The 25,928-nt window shown below is 46.1% G+C and overlaps 1 protein-coding gene across 1 annotated transcript in view; it reads right to left on the bottom strand.

Annotated features, from left to right (window-relative positions):
• The window catches only part of AADAT (aminoadipate aminotransferase), a 348,907-nt gene that overhangs the window by 99,049 nt on the left and 223,930 nt on the right, over positions 1-25,928 (bottom strand). The window contains exon 9 of the mRNA XM_086962429.1: positions 3,862-3,958. Within this exon, the coding sequence (XP_086818555.1) occupies positions 3,862-3,958 (97 nt within the window). The remainder of the gene's footprint in view (positions 1-3,861; positions 3,959-25,928) is intronic.

The following is a 25,928-nucleotide window of genomic DNA, read 5'->3' as shown; positions in this document are numbered from 1 at the left end:
AACATATTGACTACAATTTGAATGGTACAGTATAAATGATGGCCTAATGGTTGCTTTGTCTTCATTTTTTGTTTATTTTTGTCCGCAGGACAATGAAGAATCCTTTTATTTGACAAACTGAGGAAAGTCCATCTTTCACACTAGGTTAAAGTTTTAGTTTTTTAAGATGCTTAGGAAATTGCATTTCCACTTGTATGGTCTAATTATGATTAGCTTTCTCTGTAAGGAAATGGTATATAACTCGTTCTCCATTATTAATCAAAATGAAAGGTATTCTGTTGGCCCTGGTTCATGTTTGAATGAGGAGTGTGTACGGTTGCAAGAAGTAGTGAATGCTTTACAAGCCGCAAACAAACCCTTAAAAGATATGTGATTGATATTCTACCTAACCCCGCAAACTGAAACAAATTTCCACTAACAATCCTTTTTTCCCCACCCAAAACACATGTATCGCCAAAAAGTATGCTTGCGTTATGCGCTATATTGCATTTGCAAGCTGCTCTGTCTGCTTTCGTATGTTCTTTGTCAAGTTCAAGGAACTTAACATATACAGCGGCCTCAAAAATATGCAGTCAATCATTAATGGTACAAAGGGTACTTGTTTTCTTTCCCACTGTTTTAGCATACTAATTGTGTTGTCGTTTGTAACCTTTCTGCACAATTAAAGGTTATATAGGACCAACCTTGTAGATTTACAGCAGGACGAGCCGATATGGCTGTTTATGGAACTAACCCAGCAAATCTTAGATTGTTAGCCATGTTCGCCAAATTAACATCCAAAAATCATGAATTCTAATATTTTTATTTTTTTACTATGTAACCTAACATGATACCAAATAGTTGATAGTTGTGTTATTTTGCAGACTGCTATGCAGCAGTTGGGGAAGGATTGAAATGATCCTTCACGGTTCAGAACTGTTCTTGTACCAAAGAGAATTGAACAAACTCTTGGAGGAAGCCAAGGCAGCTCGGGACAGTACAGGTTTTCTTCTGGTGTCGGAGAAATAACTTTTTCTACAAAAGAACTTGCATCCGCAAAAGACATACCAAAGGCTAGTGCTGGAAGGGCTGTCCTTGATGAGGAGAAGGTTGATGTAGTATTAGGTAAGACATTACAAATGTTCTAGATTAACTGAATGTTAATTTGGACTATGAAAATACATTACATACCTTGTTTAAATATGTTTGCATATGTGATCTTTTATTATATTAATGTACAAGGACTCATTCACGCTTAACAGTAGTCTGCAAAAGAGCAGGGGGTGGTAACTTATTAAGAATTTGTGCTGAGTTTGCCCTACAAATAGCATGCAAATCTGGCAAGGCCTTGAGTTGGGATTTAATTTCGAAATCTGTAGTTCCAGGTGAGGGGCTCAAACTGGATGAATGGGTGATGGCAAACTAAACTTATAAAACACTGCTCACAGCTTTTATTTAGACCCGATCAACTCTCCCAATAAATAGATCAGTTGCCTTTTTCCTAGCACTTGGTTGTAAGCTCCGATTTGAATTTCTGGTCAGTATGGTTGTTTCTTAGACTATTTTCAAAGTATGAATATTGCAAATAGAGTTCAGGCCCAACATGGCTGCCTCCACAATGGTTTTGTAAATTAAATCTGGTATTGATTGCTTTCTATTTGCAGAGGAAGTGGGACAGCGTCTGGCGAACACCTGTGTTTTTTTTTACTTGGACGTGGAGAATCACCTACCCACCCCAGCCTGCTGCGAACTGTGCAGGAAAAAAATAAAACTCCGGCTGTTGTTGCAGGCCACACACTCCACAGCAAAAAAATACAAATTATAACAAAACACATATTCTGCTCAACAAACAGATTTGTTTATGGTACAAAATGATTACGGGATCCAAGTTTCAATATCAGGCTACCGTGCAGTTACAAAAATTACTGAATACAATATTTTGTGTTATGCTTTGCTGGTGTAAAGGATTGTGATTATACAATTTATTGCTCCACTGTGTTGTTGCACAGGATCCTGTGACCCTATTAAAAACACATTTTTGTTGCCAGCTGTCTTGGTGTATATAGTGGTAACATACTGTGGAACCCAAGCTGCGATGCTTGGGTCAAGTATCTGAATACAGTTTCTAGACTGCACATTAAGCTAACTCCTTCAAGCAATTAGTGATCTTTGCACAATGAATAAAGAGAAGAGCAATTAAGTGTCATAAGTTATTTACTTTATAGTACTACAGAGATGTTAAACACACAGGGATAAATACTCCTCATTACTCATTCAAGAGCACTCGGCCTACAGGATTTGATCACAAGTGGGACGCTTGAACACCACAGCACCTAGGGCACTGGTCCCGCACATTTATAATTTAAGTATGCTCCAGCACTTTGCTAGAGATCCCATGAACTTGGTTACGCGTGAAACCCTGAGGTGTTCTTTCAACTGGTGTCTCCAAGAGACATGTTTTGTAGGTGAGCAGACAGGCTGGTCTACAAACTGTGGCATGGTCTATGTTATTATCACCATAACAGGTGTGTTTAGTACAACTTTACTTGATGGCAACATTTCTATCAGGATTAGTACTGATCGGCCTACAGCACTGTATGTTCTTTACATTCACTAATTCATTCTGTGCATTGAAATACTGTTCTATTCAACATAATTTCCTCCGCCTTGTCCTTGCAACCTTTTAACATCAAAAGAAGTAGTGGAGGTGTGCTGGGTAAATTAAACTGATGGCAACATTACGTCTACGTTTGCGATGTACCACAGAGTTGGATATTCTGATCATTTAAGACATGATGAACGCCCTCTTTTTGCCCAAATAACATTACATTTATTGCTTTAGTCTCTGTATTCTTAAAAGACGGACATAAACTGATAATAACTCGCAATCAACTCACTCTTAATAAGGTATCTTTCTTTGACAATTCCAACACTGCTTTAGACCTGTGCATTCAGTGGCCTATGCAAGAGCTCCGGTAATCCAAATCCAACCCTGGCAAGAAGGTATGTATGGTCCTCAGCTCAATCTATTCTATGTTTGGCGTACATCTCCGTGAACTGGACCTCAAAAGAGATCGTGGTCGTTGCAAACTTTAAGTGCTGGATAGATTTGATCACAGAGTTTAACATTTAGAATTAGCAAGGCCATCTTATTCTGGAATGCTTGCAATCTGAACAAATGTGCTTGTGGTTTACTGATGTAAAAGAAAGTCCTTTAATCCATCATGAGACTATAAATCGTATATCAGAATAATATGTAGGTACAATGTTATGTGCTCGGACTAACCTTATGAAATAACTACACATTTACTAGTAGGATCACCCGAAATCTCCATTCCCGGGACTATGAGGTGCAAACTAAATCCTCACTTATGTTTGATGTTAAAATCCCTGTTCAGGGGCAAGCCTTGTGTGCAAAGTCCTTCGCTGTCAAAGGCCCAAAAAACATTTTAGCAGTCAGCACAATACCCCACTTATGAACATAGATAGAACAAATAAGAGAGAACGCAATTCTTGTACAGCATATCACCTTCTTCTGACATTCAGGCCTTTGATCACATTTTAAAGACGTCCACTTCACTTTCCATTACATGGTCCATCATTTCTTCAGTTTCGACTTTACCAACACCATCAAGGTTCAGTCGAGAGTCTGCTGTTGTGAAGCGCCTTGTACTTCCACAATCTGGACTACTTCAAACTGTCTTAAATATACTTTGCCCTTGGACTATTAATTGAGACATAACTTTTTCTGTCTCTGGAAATCTTAACTTCCTGTAAAGTGTCACATATTTATCTCAACATAAAAACCAATACAATCAAACTCACAAATACACAACTGCATATGATTGTGAAACGCAATTTTGCGAATTTTTATAAACCTACTTGTGTAAAAGTGCTTGTATGCATCGTCGAAGTCTGCATGTGTAGAATGACTCTCTCGATAAGAGGCTGGGGACCAGTCAAAAACCCTATTCGTAATCTGCAGAGAGAAGGTAAGGATTTCAAACACTGCCAACATATATTAAACATACATTAAGGAGTACGCCATTTTTTCAAGTTCTAAATAATCCATCAATGCATCTGGTTGCCATTCAATTATATGTCAGTTGCACAGGGGGTTTCTTTAGGACCCCTGCACGAGACAACAGCAAACCAATGGTCCAAGTAATGTCACATATGATATATAAGATATGGTATGCGTATTTGCATACTGCACGACTCACCCAGGAGGGTATCCTGGTGCTGCATCAAGAGCTTTATGGGCAGTACCGGGGTCGGGGCTAGGTGAAGAGCTAAATCTTCAGTTTCTTGTGGAATACAAGATAGGGGAGGGGGCACTGATGTGCAGGAACAGGTTGTTCCAGGCTTTAGGAGCGAGGTAGGAGATGGCATGACCATCAGCTTTGGTTTTGAGTATATGGGGGTTGTTCACTTGTAGGAACCTGGTTGAGTGGAGGTATCTGGTAGGTATGCTGAGGTTTAGATGGTTGTTGAGGTAAATGGAGCCAATATTGTTTAAGACTTTGTATGCTTGAGAAGTTTGAAGAGTGCTAGTTTGTGGATTAGGAGCCAGTGGGGCTCTTTCAGGTGCAGAGTGATGCAAATGCAGGGTGGGAGGTTGCTAGTGAACCTAGCCACTGAGTCTTCTGTGGTCTGGTGTCTTTTCATCAATTGAGTGTTGATTACGGCATGGAGTGTGTTGCCGTAGTTCAGATGCTGGTGATAAGGTCTTGGGTGATGATTCTGTAAATGGGGAGCCATGTGAAGATCTTCTTGAGTGTGTGGAAGCAGGAGATGGAGACTAAGTTCAATTGGGCAGTCTTGCTGAGGTGGTTGTCCATTACTATTCCGAAATTCTCTGACTGACTTGCCAGGAGGGAGGGATGTGCGTGAGTTCGGCAGGCCACTAGGTGCAGTGCAAGAGGGAGGAGTCCTTGCCGAAGAATGCTACTTCTGTTTCGTCTGTGTTAGCTTATGGCATAGGTTTTTGTCCTTCTGTTGACTTTGTTCATGCAGACCGAAAATGTGGTCTGGGTGTTTAGCGCCTTGTCGGAGAGGGGTGAGCCGCTTACTGTATGATGTTAATTCCGTGAGCACGGATTATGCTGATGAGTGGAGTCATGTAGGTGTTGAACAGAGTGGGGCTGAGTGAGGATCCTTGTGAAACTTCGCAGAAAAGGTTGATGAAGATCTAGTGAGGGCTGGGGTGACGGGGTCCCAGGGTGCTGTGGTGTGCATGGACAGCATGGTAGTTGCAGTTTTTGAGTAGTGATGGTGGGCCGTGTGTTCAAGTTGGACCTCTGGGCATTGGCTGAGATAGGCAGGAAGGCTGCAAGTGTGGAACGGTCCAGCTAGGACTCAAAGTTCTTGTGGATGCTAGTGATCTTGATACTGAAGAATAGGGACAGCTGGGTGCAGAGGTACTGAGAGGAAGTTACTCTGGTGGAACTTGCTGCCAAAGAGGTGCACTCTTTCACCATGGCTCTAATTTCCTTGGAGCTGCATTCGATGCATTTGTGAGTGTGAAGCATTTGTAGGCTCTGATTTGCTGTTTGTAGCTTCTGAGGGCAGATTTATTAGGCATCTTGGCAGTGGCATAGTGACTGTCTCCATCTGTGTTCAAATTGCTTGCAGTGGTGTTTGGGGAGTCTTAACTTGTCCATGTACCGCTTGCTTGGGGTCTGGTTCTCATGGCTTTGAGAGGAGACAGGGTGTCTCAGCAGTCAGTGAATCATGTGCTGAAGTTCTGTTGTGTTGAGGCTAATGATGCAGGTGTTCGGAAGGCCAGGACACTTCTGAGATTTTGTTCCAGTCCATTGGCGATGGTGTTTCTGCTGCAGCGGTGTGGAATGAGTATACTGCATTTTAAGAGGATGTAGTTGGACTAGGTGATCGGTGTTACCTTGTCTACTGTGTTGTTGCTGAATATGGTGAACATGAGGACCAGCAGATGTCCTGCAGCATATGTAGGGCCTTCCACTCGCTAGGTGAAACAGAGACTTAACAAGTCCTTGAGGAGATTGGTCATGTTGGAGCTGGTGACATCCTCTAGCTGGTAGTTGAGGTCACTGAGGAGGATAAAAAGCTGACTAAGTTGTCAAGAGGTTGGTGGAGTGTTAGATGAGTAGTGGCATCAGAGTGTAGTTTGAGGTGATGAGGAGTTTGTAGGTCAAGTGTTCCTTGTTGGTGGTAAAGCATGGATGGATACTTTGAAGAGGATAGTGAGTCCACTTTTAGCTCAGTTGGCCTTGTCCTGACATATGATGCTGTATCCAAGGGGGGGGATAGTCAAGATTGTTGTAACGATGACAAGAGCAGAAAAAGGAGCCAGCCAGATTTCAGTCAGAAAGAGCAGGCACAGTGAGCTGTCATGCAGCAGATCCCAAATTTCAGTGGTGTTCAGTGACAGACCTAGTGTTTATGAGTATGAAGAACAGGGAGGGGTGTGGTGTAGTGGGGCGTCAGGTGAGTGTGGTTGAATGTGTTGGGGATGCAAGGAGTATGGGGGAGTGCGTTGGGTGTGTGAGGCGGGGGAGTGAGATGGATGCAGGTGTGTGCACGTAAATGGCAGGTGATGCATGTGAACGCATCTTCAGTGTTGGGTGTCGAGGCATGGCAGCAGCACTAGGAGCTGCAACTGGGTTCAGGGCATGGTGGAGTAGCAAAAGGGAGGTGTATGGGAGGAGGACCAAGGGTCCTGACACGAGCAGGATGAACTTGCCTTTGTTGTATTGTGATGTGTTGTGGTGGCCGCAGTTTTGGTGGGGAAACTGTGATGTCACTTCCTGTAAACATGGATGATCCTGTGCAGATGGATTCTGTCATCGATTTGCACAGGAAGTGACCCTGGTTTCCCAACAAGGACTCATTACTCATCATCCATCTGCACAGGTAGTTCAGAGAGTAGTAGCTCAACGTGATCTATTCACTGTGGCTTAAATTATGAGTAGTTTAAATTAAGAAAGTCACAATAGTATAACAGGACAAATGAGAAACACACCTGTACATGGTTAACTAATGACGAGTATCGTGGCTTATAAAAGCATGTGAGGCCTCATAATTGTGATTAGTGGACTACCATATTTATGAAATTGCTTAAAATTTCTGAAAATATTAAGAATACAATTGTAAAATTGTGAGGTCTTAATTTATGTGATTTATTTCAATTGTGCGTACATGTTTGTGTGTGCTAATCCTCTCCTGTAAATGAATAATGTACTCAACTGTTAAAACAAGATATAATGTCATGATACAAGTCAATTCTAAAAATATATATGAACAACAGTAATTAGGTTGCAATATGGCCCACATGAAAGATATATTCAAATTAGTTTAGGTTTTTGTCAACACTTAACAATGAAATTAAATATTTGGACGATTATACATGTAATTGAGCCACTGAAGGCTAATAAATTAAACGCAACACACACATATATAGTAATTAGATATTTTTAACAAAATGTTAACCACTGTGCTGCAAAAGCTTTAAATTTCTACTTGTTTTTCATACAAAATATCGCATAAATGTGGTCCAAGATTGTATTCTACAAATAGGACTGTGGAACATGATAATGCAGAATAAAATGCGTGAGAGATGAGAAAATACTTTAAAGGTCTCATTCCCTGGTGTACTGAAAATATTAATGGTAGAATGGAGTGGGTGGGAAACATGCATGCAATGGCGTTTTATAGAACAATTCAAGTGGATATATGTGTGGAGATATCTGGTGTCGGAAAACTCCTTTTCCAGACAGTATCTGAATCTGACAACCTAAACTTCACAGAATACAAAATAACTGATGACCCAGATTTATCAGACAAAATGCCACAGAGCTGCAAATGAAAGTGAAAAATGCAGCCTTTCTGGGGGACCCTGTGGCTTAGTACATGGTTGAGCTAGAGCCGGAGCCAGGCTGAACTGCAGCCCATTCCCAAGGTGATTTCCAGCCAGATTTTCAATAAAATAGAGTCCGTTTTTCTCACATACATAAAATACGAGTGCGGGAACACCAGGTGCTTATGATTGGGAAGAGCAGACCACTCAACTGGTCATGTGTTTCTTATATGACCCATAGTAGTTTTCCCTATGTTATCCTAGGGGGGTGTCTAAGTAGACACTGCAACGTCATCCCCGCGACCATGACGTAGACGATGGTCTTTAGGTCGACCAACGCCACCTACTGATGCGCATGGGTACTGCTACAAAAAAATTCTTTTGACGCCTGTGGGTAATTCTAAAGGTAAGGGATCTATAACTAAAGTCTCTTTCAGATAGCCTAGGCACACTCAAACATTGTCCCTTGTTATTCTCTGTGGTCAGACACTAGCACCTAGACATAATAGAGAATGCATCTGCTGTTTTGAATACACATATCTTGCCATATAACTGTGGAAAGGGGTTCTGGAAACCGCAAATAGCCTTTTGACATGTACTAACCCTATTTTGCGAGTCAGTAATCTATTATCGAACAGCAAAATAGGGTTTGCGAGTCGGTGTTAGAAAGGGGCGTGTTTAGGGCATCCCGTTCTAATAGCGAGTCAAGGGGGATGTATAAATGTTATGCGACCGGAATGCGAAACCAAAATATTTGCAACTTACCACCAACTTCAAGCTGGTGGTAACCCATTCGCAAAAGGTGAAGGCAGTGGTCCATTGGACCTAAATAATGTTAATAAAATGTTAGTCGAGAAGAAGTAAGAGAAGGGAAGAGGTGAGACAAGAGAAGAGGAGGCAGATGTATATCCCCAATTTCAAGGATCCACTCCCGAAGGGGAAGACCAAGTCTTGCCTCTTATTCGCCCTCACACACCCAGAAGGATGTCATGCTTCATCATCGGGTTTTTTAGTGCTCCTCGTCAGACCGGTGCTGCAATGTCTGACGGGCCCCCGAAGGGTCTCTTTTGCGGAGATCTTTTTAAAAAAGAGAACACACCGTATGGTGCGTGCAGGTGTAGGGGCGGGACAGGTAAAGGGAAGGATTCTGTGAAGAGTAGAGATGTGGTGCGTGCAAGAAAAGTAAAAAATACCTCAGGGCATCCACTCTTAGATCATTTATTCTTGTGGTGTCCTTGGCATACCAAAGACCTTAGTGGTCGACCTGTCCAAAATAATTTTGAGTATAGACGAGACTGCAGCCCTGGAATTAGGACTGGGCTTCGTCCCTACCCCGAAGGAAGACAAATTCAAAATGAATCAGGAGCTCCACCAACTCTTCAGGAAAATCCGTCTGCAAGTGTTTTTTCAAGGCAGACCAGCCCCTGAACGCACGGATTCAGGTCTGAGACACCCTTCCAAATTTACACCAACGGCGTCAAACGTCCCCAGCGAGATCTTGACGTTCGAGAAGGCAGTCCTGAAAGAGGTCAACCATTTGGAACAAGGAAGCACCTTTAGCAACCTCCCCAACGCAGTACGGCGAGGATTGTAAGCACTCAAAGAGGACAGAACCATCACCATCAAACCGGCAGACAAGGGAGGGGCCATAGTCCTTCTCAATACGTATGACTACGAACAAGAATGCAACAGACAACTGAGCAACACCAGATACTATATGAAGATAAGGACTGACCCGACAGAACATCTATCAAAACAGATCCGGACCATGGAGAATGAAGCAAGTACAGAGGGATGGATCTCGACACACGAGGCAGCATTCCTGGTAAATGACAACCCCACAATACCATATTTTTATGTTCTCCCGAAGATACATAAAGGTGTCTACCCCCCTCCCAGACGTCCAATTGTCTCCGGCATAAACTCGCTCCTGGAACCCCTCAGCCAGTTCAGCGGCCAGTTCCTACGCCCTCTGGTACAGGCAACCCCGGCGTACCTCAAGGATACAAGAGATGTATTGAATCTCATCGACACCATCAACAAGGACAGCATCGAACCGATTGACCTCCTCATCACCTTGGACGTGGATGCACTCTATACAAATATTCCTCAGGATGCCACCATTGACATGGTTGGGCAACTTCTAAGAGACACTGATCTACCATCAGACACCCCAGCAGACTTCATTCTGGACCTGATTACCTTAGCCCTCAAGAACAACTTCTTCATGCACAGTACCTCCATTTACCACCAAGTACAAGGTACCAGTATGGGCAGTACATTTGCGCCGAGCCTGGTGGGGTTGTACATGTCCTCTTTTGAGGCAAGGAACATCTTTTCAAACAACAACCCATACCAAGAGAACCTGATAACATGCAAAAGATATATAGATGATGTGCTGATTCTTTGGAAGGGACCTAAGGACATCTGCGACAAATTCCTCGAAGGGATCAACGGTCTTGATGAACACCTATGCTTTACATGTACCATGAGCGATACAGACATCCCCTTTCTGGACCTGAGAATCATTCTGGAAGGAGGGTAATTGAAAAACACACCACACAAAAAGAACACAGTCCGCAACAGTCTGCTGGACTACCGGAGTCACCACCCTAAGGCCCTACGCGAGAACCTCCTGTATGGCCAGTTCTTACGGATACGTCGCAAAAGTACCACCACTGGAGATTATGAAATAGAGGCTGAGAACCTGGAAAAAAATCTCTTATACAGACATTACCCGGCCCGCGTGGTAGAAAGAGCGCGTAAACGTACCAAGAATAACAATAGACAAGCTCGCCTGGAGACCAGAGAAAAATAATCCAACCAAACCCTCACATGTGTGACCACCTTCACACCCTTATCCAATAAGGTGAGGAACATCACCAGACTTAACTGGAGAACGCTCAACTGCGATAACTTGGAACTGGCACAGCCGTGATTTGCCTTGAAGAGAAAAGCTAATTTCCGGGGTTGCACTGGTTCACACACGCCCCCAAGAGAAAGAAAAGACCAGTGGAGACACAACACTCTGGAATTTTCCCCCGGTATCAGGTCACTACCCCTGTGGTAATTGCCACGCTTGTTCTACCGCAAAACAGACAAAAAATCTCCGTCTAGGGAGATTCATATGAGAACAATGGATCCATACCAACTGTAACTCCAAGAACTGCATATATCTCATCACGTGTCCATGTGAATTTAGATATGTCGGTATGACATCACGCCCGATCAAGACCTGCATCAGCGAGCACAAGAGTACCATCAAACGAGGGAGAATGTCAACCAAACTCACAAACCACTACCTAGAATGGAATCATAAATGCGATGAGATGGTCTGGACCGTCCTAGAAGCAAGACCATGTTGGGACCAATGGGTGCTGCTATGCCAGGAACAACGATGGGTGTTCCGTCTCCAAACACACATTAATGGTCTTAATGACGAAATACCATGGGTGGAACTCTGACTCTTGTCCAGCCTTAACTTTTCCCTTCCTTCACAGGCTAACTGGGATTAATCACTGACACACAGGGCAGTAGTGACCCCCATCTCCAGACTGAGACTTTGGGTCTCCAGATACCCACTAGCTGTCCAACACCCTTGACAACAAGGGCAGCATCTCAACCCTCCTGGTATTTACGGTGCCAGAGCTATGTGCCCCTACTCTTTCAACTCAATTGACAGCTCCCTGTGGCAACGTGATCTCAGGCAATTTATTATATGTACTATAATGTACCCTGGCCCTCTAGTAACATCATTGCCATCAATTCCCACCACAGGGCTACACTCACTTTTTCGTTTAAGAGCCGTCCGATCCTATATCGGGACATCTAAATAGTACACCATTGTTTAATTCTGGCACTTAGCTATGCCCCCGTATCACTGTAGCCCTCACTTCAACGTTAAAGAGTAACTAAACACCAGCGCATGTGTAACAGTGCATGCAGACACTCTCCACCGGCGCATGAGCACGTGATTGAGCACACTCCACGCCGGGCCGGAAGCAGGAGACTCCCTGCTCGCTGCCCGTGTACCGGCAGTTTATAACCAGAAGCAGGCACAGCCGCCATTTCAAGGCAGCCGCTGGAGTGGGTAGGTGCAGAGGCTCGAGCACTCATCAAAAACGTGAGTTATCACCCCTCCGGGGGCAGACTAACTGTGGCCACCGCTGTCAATGACGCCCGCCACCCTGTGCAACCGGGGACGTCATTTTTGTAGCTTTTGTCTATGCAATATGTGTTGTTTTTATCTTTAGTAACCCCGATGCATGCACAACCAGCGCAGCATAGCCAAAGGAGCCAGAACCTACACTGTGAGGGTAAGCAGCGCCACTATCCTTGTCTAGTATACAACATGTTGGGCCTCGGGTTACCAGCATTTCATTCCGTTGCCTTGACTCATACAAGCATGGAGAGGGGTGAGGATTCCCTTGCGGCACGGGCCCTCTCGTTCCCCCCCGGCACTACACCTCATGGCTTGAGGCTTGCGTGACTGGCGGGGGGCGCGGGGTACGCATATGCCATGGTACGGCTAGCCATACAAGTGGGATGGGTCCCGGGATGCGGACGCCGCGACCGCTCACTGGCACACGGCTCCTGGACCCCCCACCAGTGTTTGGCTCCCAGCAATGGCTCTATGTGATCTTGTCTGACTTTCCACCAATGTGTACACCACTCTTACCATATATATGCAGTATATGAGGCTTCCTGTGTCACAATGCCTACCATTTTTTAACTGTCTACCATCAATGCTACACGAATATAAGATTGTGTTTACCTGGTCTGAATAGGTTATCCTCCCGGTCATCGCTACTGGAGGATCCCTCCGCCTATTAGCTAATAGCCGAGTGTTTTTTTCTCTCTTCTTTTTTTTCTCCCCTTTTTTCCCCCCAAACAGGTTCCTCGTGGATAGATCTACTTACAGAGATCGACAGTCTACTCTAGGGACTATTTACTAGGGTACAACATGAGCCTGACAGAGTTACCATCGTGTAACCCTTTTCCTTTTCCTTTTTTCACTGACGTGCACTTTTCATACTCTTTATTGTTAGGTTCTGAAGAAACGCGACTGATGATTAGGACTTAACTAGCGTGAAACATGCCGACCTCGTGATTAGTTACACCGGCACATTGAGCCCCACGTAACTCACTGACCTGTTGGTTTTTTACCCTACCAAGGACACCACAAGAATAAATAATCTAAGAGTGGATGCCCTTAGGTATTTTTAACTTTTCTTGCACCCACCACATCACTATTCTTCACAGAATCCTTCCCTTTACCTGTCCCGCCCCTACACCTGCACACACCATACAGCGTGTTCTCTTTTTAAAAAGACCCTTCGGGGTCCCGTCAGACATTGCAGCGCCAGTCTGACGAGGAGCACTAAAAAGCCCGATGATGAAGCATGACATCCTTCTGGGTGTGTGAGGGCGAATAAGAGGCAAGACTTGGTCTTCCCCTTCGGGAGTGGATCCTTGAAATGGAGTAGTTTCTGTCCTGTAACTCCAGTTCTGTAGTAGGGGTATCTCTGTTATAGTCATAATCTAGTATATAGTCCCGCCCATGTGCGTGGACCCTAAAGCAATCAAAAATAATCTCTTAAGGTGTCGAAAAATGCAGAACTGCACAGACACTTAAGAGAGAATTAAAGACAGATAATGCAGCCTATATAAACAGGCTACACTGTCCAGTACTTCAACTAGAATTCCACCAAAAATCCACAAACAGCAAAGTCTGTCCAGATTTCCCTTGCTTCAGCAGCAAAAACCCTCTGGAATGATAGAGAGGAAGACATGGACAGAGAAGCCCCATAGGCTGCCATTATGTGGCTCAAAACAGGACAAACACTGTGCCTTTAAAAGAACTTTCCAGAACTTCACAGTATCCCAGAATGCACTGCAGGTCCCTTTTACTTTCAGTTCTTTTTGAAGGTGTAACACGCCAGACCTGTAGCATTCCTAACATGAATATCTCTCTCCACCGGTGAGGCGGGCGGGCGGGCGCTTATGACTATAACAGAGATACCCCTACTACAGAACTGGAGTTACAGGACATAAACTACTCCTTCTGTAGTAGGGGATCTCTGTGTATTGTCATAATCTAGTGAATAGAATGGCAAGCCCATCCCCACACCAAAGCGGCAGTGGAGAAACGAGAAATAACACCACTATTGTGCGAACAGATTTCGCAGCGAAGCCTGCCCAACCTGAGCGTCTGCCCTGGCATCAGTGTCCAGGCAGTAATGCTTAGCAAAGGTATGGACCGACTTCCAATTGGCGGCCTTGCAGATTTCTACAATTGGAACATTACGGAGCAAAGCCGTTGTGGCAGCTTTGCCCCTGCTGGAATGAGCCTTAGGTTTACCCCCTAAGGTCTTATTAGACTTTTGGTAACACAGTTGTATGCAGGACACAATCCACCTAGAGATGGACTGCTTAGAGGTAGCAAGACCCGTCCTGACTGATCCATAATTGATGAACAATTGGTCTGACCTACGAATATTTTTGGTCTTATCCCGATAAAATTTCAACACCCTCCTAACATCCAGGGAAGGTAAAGACCTTTCCGCTGGAGATGAAGGATTCTGAAAAAACGTAGGTCAAGTTATAGTCTGGTTGACATGAAAATCAGAAATAACGTTGGGAAGAAATTTAGGGTGAGTACGCATAACAACCTTAGCAGCATGAAATACAGTATAAGGTTCTTGGCAACACAACGCCTGAATTTCACACACCCTGCGGGCCAAAGTAATGGCCACAAGGAACGCCGCCTTCCAGGACAGGTGCTGCAACGAAGCCTTATGAATAGGTTCAAAAGGCTCCTTCATCAATCTGGACAGCACCACATTTAATTCCCATGAAGGCGAAGGAAGCCGGACAGGAGGGAACACTTTCTTCAAGCCTTCCAAAAAATCCTTGATCACAGGGATCTGGAAGAAGGAAGTCTGTGAACGGCATTTCCTGTAGGCAGTCAGCGCAGCAAGATGAACCTTAATGGAATGGACATTAAGGCCAGATCGCGCCAGATGCAGAAGATACGGAAGGATGACATCTTCCTTGCACGTCGTCGGGTTATAATTCTTGGACTTGCACCAGATGCAAAACCTCTTCCACTTGTAAGCATAGGAAGTCCGAGTGGAAGGTCGCTTAGCCTCCCTCAGTATGTCCATGCAATCTTCAGGTAGATTCAAATGGCCATATTGCACTATCTCAGGAGCCATGCCGCCAAACTCTAAGACAAGAGGTTGAGGTGCAACATCTGCCCCCCGAACTTCGTGAGAAGGTCCGGCCTGCACGGCAGCCGAATGTGAGGAAGGAGAGACCGGTGAAGCAGGTCCGTGAACCACCACTGCCTGGGCCATTCCGGGGCAATCAGGATCATCCGCGCCCTGGACTGGGACAGCTTGATGAGCATTGCCGGAATCAGGGGAATGGGTGGAAAAGCGTACAGAAAGCTGTTCGACCAGTTGATCCATAGCGCATTCCCCAGCGTCCCCTGCTGGTAGTACCTGGAGGCGAAGTCTCAGTATTTGCTGTTTTCGGCAGTGGCGAACAGATCTATGTCTGGAGTCCCCCACCTTGCGAAGACTTCTCCTAGTACTTCGTCGTTTATGACCCATTCGTGGTTTTCCTGAATCAGTCTGCTCAGTGCGTCCGCCTAAACATTCTGCAAACCTGGCAGATGGGTAGCCGTTATCGTCAGTCCTCTGGCCAGAAGCCAGTGCCAGATCACCTGCGCCTCCTGCGACAGAGTGCGTGATCGCGAGCCCCCTGCTTGTTGAGGTAATACATTGTGGTCGCATTGTCGGTCTGTACAAGCAGAGAGTTGGTCTGAAAAGACGGATGAAAGGCCTTCAGTGCCAAGTGAACAGCTCTGAGCTCCAGGAAATTGATGTGGTACGTGGACTCCGACGGATTCACGTCCCTTGAATCTGTAAGTCTCCGGAGTGCTCTCCCCATCCGTGGTGGGACGTATCCGTCACGATCGTTTGAGTGGGAATGTCCTTGTGGAAGGGAACCCCTCTGAGGAGATTCTCCGCTGAACACCACCACTTCAGACACTGAAGAGCATGCAGAGACAGTCGTATCTTGTTGTCCCAAGACCCTTTCCTCTAATCCCACTGATCCTCCAAGCACTCCTGCAACGGTCTCATGTGCAGACGTGCGTGTGGCGTTAGGAAGATGCAAGAGGCCATCGATTCCAGTAGAGAAGACACCGTCCTCACTGTTGTAGATGGAGTGGTCATAAGAGCCTGAGCCTTCCAAAGGAGTGATAATCGCCGCTCCTCCGAAGGAGACACGCTTGCTGATAGCGTATTGATGGTGGCTCCCAAGTACTGAATGCACTGGACCGGAGTCGGGACAGACTTGGACATGTTGATGTGCAACCCCAGCTTGTTCAAGAGAACGCATGTCTTCTGGAAGTGTGCTTGAGCTTCCGAGAAGGAGGAGTCCTTGATCAACCAATTGTCCAGGTACGGGTAGACAAACACCTTGTTCTTCCTTAGGTGTTCTGCTACCACTGCCATGCACTTCGAGAATGTTCTGGGCGCAGACTTCAGTTCGAATGGCAGTACTGTGTACTGATAATGATTGGCGCTGACTTGGAATCGCAGGAACTTCCTGTGTTTGTGTGCAATGGGCACATGGAAGTACGCATCTTGTAGGTCTATAGCACAAAGCCAGTCTCCCTGTTGCAACTGAGGATAAATCTGATGCAACAACAGCATGCAAAACTTCTCTCTGCGAATTCACTTGTTTGCCTGTCGCAAATCCAGAATGGGCCTGAACTCGTTCTTGTCCTTCTTGCGAACCAGGAAGAACCGGGAGTACAGACCTCTTCCTCTTTGAGGCAGAGGTACGTCTGCTATCGCCCTTTTTCTTAACAGGATATCGGCCTCCGCCTGGAGCTCGCGCAGTTGAAACCGCGAGCTGACCGGAGGAATTGATGGAGGCGGGCTGGTGAACCGAAGACTGTATCCATTGCAAACAATATTCAGCACCCACTTGTCCCGAGTAATTTTTCTCCACTCTGCCAGAAAAAATTGAACGCTTCCACCCACCGGAGCGGGTAACGGATGTAGGGGAAGTAACCGCTCAGGGTCGAGAACCAGCCGGGCCCTTGTTCGCTGTGGAGGACTGCTGGGCCCCTCTACCCTTCTGTCGCTTTTTGAAGGGTCTCCGGAACTGCTGTTGTTGTTGCTGCTGCTGTCCCGAAGTCTGTCCTCTCCCTCTGCCCTGTGCACCGAACCGTCTCTGGAACGGTCGGTAGGCCTTCTTTTCTTTGGGCTTCTCCAAGCCCACAGCCGTCAGGGTCTCTGCCTCGGCCTTCATGCGGGCCATCTCATCGTCGGCATGCTTGCCAAATAATGTTTCCCCTGAGAAGGGCAGATTGGACAACCGCTGCTGGGCCTCCAGCTTGAGTGATGTGAGCCTGAGCCAAGCATGGCGTCGCTGGTTGATCCCATGACAATACCCATGGGCAGCCAAAAGAGAGACATCCGCAGCCAAGCTGATGACCTGGTTCGAAACCAGCATCCCCTCTTTGAGGATCTCCTGGAAGTCCTCCCTCTTATCTCTTGGCAGGAGTTCCGTGAACTGTTGAAGGGATTCCCACAGGGCACGGTCATACCGCCCTAGCAAAGCCGCATCGCTGCAGGCCTTCATGGCCGTGGATGCCGTCCCACAAGCCTTCCTGCCAGCTGAGTCGATCGATCGGCTTTCCTTGTCAGGTGGTACGGTTGAAGACGGGGAGGTAGAATGTAGCTTCCTGGCCGCCGTCACTATAACAGAGTCCGGAACCGGGTCCATTCGTAGAAAAGCCGGGTCCGAATCCGGGGCCCTGTACTTCTTCAGAAGTCCGGAGGGAGCGGCTTTCGCCACTGCTGGCGTGAGGAACAGCTCCTCCGCGGGCTCTACCAACCAGTGGTAGCAAAGGGCGAGACAAATGCTTCTTGTGAAGCGTCTCAAAGATCACAGACGTCGTGGGTGTTGGAGCCGTCACTGTGATTCCCAATTTCGCTGCCCCCCTCAGGAGAACATCCTGGAACATGCTAATGTCGTCCACCGGAGACACCCTTGTCCCCGGGGATTCCGACAAGGTCGGTGAATAGGTCCTGGTCCTTGAGGAGTCCGTGCGAGACCACGATCCGCGCCTCCTATGGCGTCGTCTTGACCTGGTGGAGGATCTATGCCGACTCCTCGATCTCCCCCTCCGTCCGGAGCGGGTACGTGACCTCCTTGGCTTCGGCAGATCCGCCGGTTCCACCGGGGCGGGCGACTTTGGTTTGGCCGGGGCCCTCTGCTGAGGGGTCCCCTTGGGAGGAGTCGGAAATCTGGGCAGTGAGACCGACCTCGGAGGGACCGGAGGTGGCTTGTCTGCTGGCAGCTGAGGTTGAGGTAGAGATTGAGGAAGTGGTGGTAGCGGCGGCGAAGTAGAGGCCCGCGGAGGGAGCCCCCTCGGCAATGGAGGCGGGGTGTAACCGGCCTCTGTGTCGGGGTATATATCATGGAGTACACCGAACCCGGTGATCCGCCTTCCTTTCCAGCCTGGGACGTTGGCGAGCCTCCCATGGCGCCAGTCCTCCTTCCACGTCTCTTCGGCGTCGAAGAACGGCGACCGGATGGCGAGCGTCGGCCCCTCGACTGCGAGCGTCTTTTCCTCAACGGCGACCGTATCTCCCTCGATGGCGAATGCCTTCGCCTCGACGGCGAACTCCTTCGCCTCGACGGCGATCTCCTTCGCCTCGACGGCGACCTCCTTCGCCTCGACGGCGATCTGCGCCTCGACGACGACCTTCTCCTTTTCGCCGACGGCGAACAGCGGTGTCGCCTCGACGGCGAGCGCCGACGCTGGGCCTTTCAACATCGATCACTCGACGACAACGACAAAATCGTCACAGGAGACTTCGACGGTGGTCTGTTCAGTTCCTTTGACGTTGAACATCGACGTTGCCTCGACCCAGAACCCTGGGGAGACGTGGAACATACTGTAGTCATCCCTCTCGACGCTGTAGTCGGTGCAATCGACCCAGACGGAGAATGGGGACGCTTGCTGGTATTCCTCCCACTGCGGAGCCCCCCAGAGGCCTCGGCACTGGCAGAGGAAGCCTCTTCAGACCCAACTTGCGCCTTCAGCCTTCTTTCCTCAAGGCCCTGAAGCCTGATCTTCTTTCTATCCTTCAGGGTCCTGCCAGAGAAGCCTTGACAAATGACACACTCCTCTGGCACATGGGAAGAGGGAAGGCAGAGGATACACACCTCATGAGGATCCGATTTGGCCTTCTTCCTGGAGCACTCTGGACATTTGTCAAATAATGCAGGCATATTGACAATAAAAGAGTGCACCAAAGGATTAACCAGAAGAAAGGCACAAAAGTACTTTAGGAAAGCACTCAAAACTTGAACAAAAGTGAAAAATCACCAATAAACCCTTGAAAAGGGAGAGCTCAATGCCCCAGGGTCCTGCTTGCAGGAGCCGGAAAAAAGAACTGAAAGTAAAAGGGATCTGCATTGCATTCTGGGATACTGAGGTGGCTTGTCTGCTGGCAGCTGAGGTTGAGGTAGAGATTGAGGAAGTGGTGGTAGCGGCGGCGAAGTAGAGGCCCGCGGAGGGAGCCCCCTCGGCAATGGAGGCGGGGGTGTAACCGGCCTCTGTGTCGGTGTATATATCATGGAGTACACCGAACCCGGTGATCCGCCTTCCTTTCCAGCCTGGGACGTTGGCGAGCCTCCCATGGCGCCAGTCCTCCTTCCACGTCTCTACGGCGTCGAAGAACGGCGACCGGATGGCGAGCGTCGGCCCCTCGACTGCGAGCATCTTTTCCTCAACGGCGACCGTCTCTCCCTCGATGGCGAATGCCTTCGCCTCGACGGCGACCTCCTTCGCCTCGACGGCGATCTCCTTCGCCTCGACGGCGACCTCCTTCGCCTCGACGGCGACCTCCTTCGCCTCGACGGCGACCTCCTTCGCCTCGACGGCGATCTGCGCCTCGACGACGACCTTCTCCTTTTCGCCGACGGCGAACAGCGGTGTCGCCTCGACGGCGAGCGCCGACGCTGGGCCTTTCGACATCGATCACTCAACGACAACGACAAAATCGTCACAGGAGACTTCGACGGTGGTCTGTTCAGTTCCTTCGACGTTGAACATCGACGTTGCCTCGACCCAGAGCCCTGGGGAGACGTGGAACATACTGTAGTCATCCCTCTCGACGCTGTAGTCGGTGCAATCGACCCAGACGGAGAATGGGGACGCTTGCTGGTCTTCCTGCCACTGGGGAGCCCCCCAGAGGCCTCGGCACGGGCAGAGGAAGCCTCTCCAGACCCAACTTGCGCCTTCAGCCTTCTTTCCTCAAGGCCCTGAAGCCTGATCTTCTTTCTATCCTTCAGGGTCCTGCCAGAGAAGCCTTGACAAATGACACACTCCTCTGGCACATGGGAAGAGGGAAGGCAGAGGATACACACCTCATGAGGATCCGATTTGGCCTTCTTCCTGGAGCACTCTGGACATTTGTCAAATAATGCAGGCATATTGACAATAAAAGAGTGCACCAAAGGATTAACCAGAAGAAAGGCAAAAAAGTACTTTAGGAAAGCACTCAAAACTTGAACAAAAGTGAAAAATCACCAATAAACCCTTGAAAAGGGAGAGCTCAATGCCCCAGGGTCCTGCTTGCAGGAGCCGGAAAAAAGAACTGAAAGTAAAAGGGATCTGCAGTGCATTCTGGGATACTGTGAGGTTCTGGAAAGTTCTCTTAAAGGCACAGTATCCTGTTTTGAGCCACATAATGGCAGCCTATGGGGCTTGTCTGTCCATGTCTTCCTCTCTATCATTCCAGAGGGTTTTTGCTGCTGAAGCAAGGGAAATCTGGACAGACTTTGCTGTTTGTGGATTTTTGGTGGAATTTCTAGTTGAAGTACTGGAAAGTGTAGCCTGTTTATATAGGCTGCATTATCTGTCTTTAATTTTCTCTTAAGTGTCTGTGCAGTTCTGCATTTTTTGACACCTTAAGAGATTATTTTTGATTGCTACGGGGTCCACGCACATGGGCGGGACTATTCACTAGATTATGACTATACACAGAGATCCCCTACTACAGAATGGGGATATACATTTGCCTCTTCTTCTCTTGTCTCACCTCTTCCCTTCTCTTACTCCTTCTCTACTCTTTTCTTTCTTTCCCCTCCTATCTTGGGTGACATTCATGCGCCCATTGTCATGGAACAGTGTCCTCTTTGATCTAGCCATTATTAAAGGAGCAAGGACACTGGACCTCAACAAGCTGCTGGTCCTCCTTCTCCGTTTTGTTGTTGATCCAATCAAATGTTAGTAACATTTATAATTTTCTTTCTCGAATGCATCCACAGTTCACAAGTCACTTCATTAAGAAAATCCCTTATCGTCAGAGGAATAAGGACATGTAGAGCTTCTATAATACAAGGGCTTGATCCGTCAGATCGACAAATGAACTAGAAGCTGATAAAGTTTCTCAGACTTCATGAACAGGCTTTGAAAATTGCAGCCAAATAGGAGTATTTATTTTACTTACTATAAGTACATTATATACTGTACAGGTCATTGTAGCAAGTGAACATATGTCCCTGACATTGGTACAAATGGTCATTTAACTCATCCACCTTTTACAATAAACTATTTCTGCCACAGGGGCATGGCCACGACTGCCACCAAGATGGCCGCACACTTGTGAGGTTCTGCCCAGCGGTCTGGTTTGTGGTGCTTGCTGCTGCCGAAGCTCACATCTACCAATGTACTGCCTCAGCTGAGTGTGTGGTAGACCCCAGGTGAGCAGTGCTAGTGAATGGCGGCGCGTCCCGGTGCGGAGGGTGGATAACACCCACATGGCTGGCATGCCTCGAAGGCCCACGGCAACAGGGGCCGCGGGTGAGCCTGAGGCAGAGGTCACCCGACCTAGTCGATCACGGCGTAACCCCACCTCTATGTTATAAGAAGGGTCGATTCCTTTCTGCACTCCCTTTGTCACATATAGTGAGCTGCTGCGGCCTGTGGAAGAGGCACGGCTGCCAGGGTCAGATCTCTTTTATAAGTTGGGTTTGTGAGGAGCACTCCTTTTTAAACCTTATTTAAATTGTAATCCACTGGTGCTGCGATTGCTAAGGATAGTCACTCCTTGTGTAAATATGAAGTTATGATGGGTTGTCGTGCCCACCTAATCGCGCACTGTTCACTTGGTGCTCCGCACCTTGTTTTTTTAGTTTTTTTTTGTATGCACTGTAAACTAACACTTTTTCATGTGTCAACAATTTTAATCATATTTTTTCATTGTCAACATTTCATCTTTTTCCTTTTTTTTAAACTTTTCATATAGTTATTCATTATATTCATACAGCATATTTTTGGATTCAGTCTTTAGTTTATATCACATAATTTCCAATTCTTTTCAACATAGTTCAAAAAATCATATCAACAATTTTCACGATGGAGCCCAATGCATTTCGGCACCATTACGGCGCCTTCATCAGGGGCGATTCTGTAAAAGTAAAAATACATGGTGTCAGTGTCAATTATTGCTGTTTCAAATTGGGGGTTCACTGCTGTTTATAGCGTGTGGGTTCGCATACCTGAGTGTTTCTGTTGTGTAACATGTGTTCAGAGGTCCGCCTCTATCGACTAAGAGTCTGTCAGAATGAAACACAAACTCTGCTTTAGCCCGCTTGTGCCTTTATCAATTCTGCCTCTAAAGTCTCTCATAGATTAGCTACATACCTTGAAATCTTTGCTGTTGCACTCTGCAATAACAAAATGTAAACAACCTTAAAGACTGCTATACTCTCCAAGAGTCAATGAGTCATTTAAACAAAAATCAAAAAAATCAAAAAGGTCACCACTCCATACCTTATCTTCTCATTAACTGGCGTCTGAAAACCGGAAAACAAAAATACGATAAGTTGCCATCAAACTAACGGCCCGTTTGGTTATATACGCTGTAGCTCAAAGAGATTCCAATATTGCTCATACCTGTGAGTCCTACTAACTCTCCTTGAACAATCACCTTTCCGCAAATATTTTCGTGTCTCCCTTGTTGCGGATTCACTAATGATATAAACTCCGTGGACTCCGTGAAAGTTGCGTGGTTGAGAAGTAAAACTAAACAACGGACTATACGTATTGTTCACAGTTACAAGCAGTTCACTTTTGACGCCATCTTATAATGGTAAAAATACCCCTCACACAAAGGTCCATTAACGTTGCCTTAACTGATATCGCCGAATCGTGAAAAGATAATGACTTGTTCGTGTAGTTCCTCCGTGTGTGTTTACGTGACCTATGCCTATGTGCGGATGCCTATTGCACTGCGATTATAAGTAATATGTGACGGATGTTATACGTCGAAATGAAGTTTTATCGGGCCAACATCATATTGGTTTGGTGATCCATTACTGCCTATGTAATATTACTGACAAAATACAAAACAAACCTTAATGAGTTCATTTTTTCGGATAATTATACTCATAATATAGCAGTTCTATGCACAAGTACGTAATTAAGAAGTAAAACTAAACAACAGACTGCACGTGTTGTTCACAATCACAAACGATTCACATTTGACGCCATCTTATAATGGTAAAAATACCCCTCACACAAAGGTCCATTAACGTTACCTTAACTAATATTGCCGAATCATGAAAAGATAATGACATGTTCGTGCTTGCGTGTCCTGTGCCTACAAATTCCACTACGACTATAAGTAATGTGTGTCAGATGTTATACGTCGAGATGGAGTGTTTTCGGGCCAACATCATATTAGTTTGGTGATCCATTACTGCCTATGTGATATTCATGACATAATCCAAAACAGACCTTAGTGAATACATTTTTTTCAGATAATTATACTCATTATAATATAGCAGTTGTATGCACTAGTTCTTATATAGTGGATACATTTTTTGCAGATGATTAGTGATTTAACAGTACTATTCACAAGTTCTTGAGCAATAATGTCCATATTATGCAAAGATCAAAATTTTATATGTTACTTGAACTTGTTAACTAAAGGTAGCACGCTAAATCATATTTGTCATTGAGGCCTATGGGGCCATAGTATTCAGGTATTTAATCCAGAACAACTCTCGTTGTAGCAATTTCTGATGGTTGTTAATCCCTGGCTTTATATGCACCTGTTCTAAAACCAAAAATCTGAGCTGCGAAATACTATGTGTCTCCTGTTTCCAGTGTTGTACTAACGGTGAGGTTAAATTTGCAGTCCGAATCCGGCTTTTATGTTCTGTGATTCTGATTTTTATTTTCCTCTCCGTTTTGCCGACATACATTTTACCACATGGGCATTTAATGTCGTACACTACATTCTGTGCATTACAATCACTGGTGTGTTTTAGTTGTATCTGTGTTCCTGAGGTTGGATGTGTGCAAACGTTGCCAGTTATCACATTGTTACAATTTGTGCAGTTGAGACACCTTGTCGTTCCTTTGTATATTTCTGTTGATGGTGGTTGATGCTTGCGTTTTAATTTCTCTTTCAAGTTTAATCCTCTGGTATATGCATGTAATGGCGGTTCTTTAAATAATCCATTGAAATCACGCTCCATGGCCAATAGTTCCCATCTCCTGTTAATTATACTTTTGATCTTGTTTGATTGGGTGGTGTATTTAGTTACAAATACCATCCTGTCCTTTTGAATCTTTTTGCAGGGTTTTAATAGATCTGCTCTATCCATTAGTGCAACCTTCTGTACTTGCTCCTGTAGTATTTCTGCTGGGTAACCTCTGTCCTCATATTTTTGTACTTGTTTTGCCAATTTGTTTTCACATGTCAGTGTATTTGAACAAATTCGTTTGATCCGGATGAACTGTGATAACGGTAGGTTTCTGATCAGACTCCTGGGATGAAAGCTCATATAACTGAGTGCATTGTTCCGATCTGTCGGTTTTGTGTACAGTTCAGTCTGAAATCCACTGTCTGTTTTAGTGATCCTGACATCCAAGAAATCAATGACTTCCTTGTTTATCTTGTGTGTAAATTGGATTCTTTCATCCACTCGATTGATTCTCATGATCACCTGCCCCAGCCTATGCGAACACATTCATGGCCCAATTCGAGGCACAAAATTTAATGAGCTCAAATGAATGGTCACATGTGAAATTATATTGTCGATTCATCGACGATATTTTTTTAATCTGGGACGACACTGAGGAATTATTATCAGACGGAGAATGGGGACATTAAGGCATAATGAGGTCCTTCATTCTTTCGATTTCGGTCATGATGAAGGTCACACTTCACTGGAAAAAGAGTAGAGTGATCACTCCATGAAAACACTTACATTTTTAGCAAATGTGTGTTTACTGCATTGTATCAAGTAAGTATTCGCCTCAAACTATTTGTATGTACAATGGATAGATCCTCTTGTGGGAGCTGGAATGTGCCTTCTTCTAATATGTTATCCATTGTTGCTGTGTGCTCTTTAAATCCATCTGTAAACTGCATTTCAAGACATAGTCTTTTGCCCCTCTTCTTGGTTATCCTAAATTATTTTAAATGCTGAAGACCGAGTGTCAACCTTTTAATGATAAAACACAACAATGTTTGGTCCTTGGAATGTGCACCCTCCGTTTCACTGGAGACATGGTAGAGTGAAGTGTCACAGGCTCATGCGGGTGAACGCTAGTCAAAGGCCTTTGTGCAGTGCACGTGGTGTTTTCTTATTCGATATTTTAGGGTTGAAATATACTCTTTCCGGATACCGACTCTCATAACAGTTAAAAAAGAAATGCTCATTTTTTTTAGTGCTGCGTTGTACAACTACAGATGTCTGTTTCTACTCATTATATATTGTGCCTTGAGTGGGCTCTAATGCTGTAAACAAACTGTGTCGGACATGGTCCTCCATGAGACGCTTCGAAATCGGCGTTTGCTGGCGCAGGACAGCGGGGGCAAGCACAAAGGACCACACGGCCCACAATCCAGCGGGGCGACCGGCAGAGCAGCAGCCCCTCCCCCTTGACACCGGGGGTTATTTCAGCACCTCGCGCTCCGTGGGAGACGCTTCGAAATCGGCGTTTGCTGGCGCAGGACAGCGGGGGCAAGCACAAAGGACCACACGGCCCACAAACCAGCGG

Source organism: Lissotriton vulgaris, chromosome 3_1 (assembly GCF_964263255.1).
Source record: "Lissotriton vulgaris chromosome 3_1, aLisVul1.2, whole genome shotgun sequence".
NCBI classification, from domain to species: domain Eukaryota; kingdom Metazoa; phylum Chordata; class Amphibia; order Caudata; family Salamandridae; genus Lissotriton; species Lissotriton vulgaris.
This window is presented reverse-complemented; position numbering and strand designations above follow the sequence as displayed.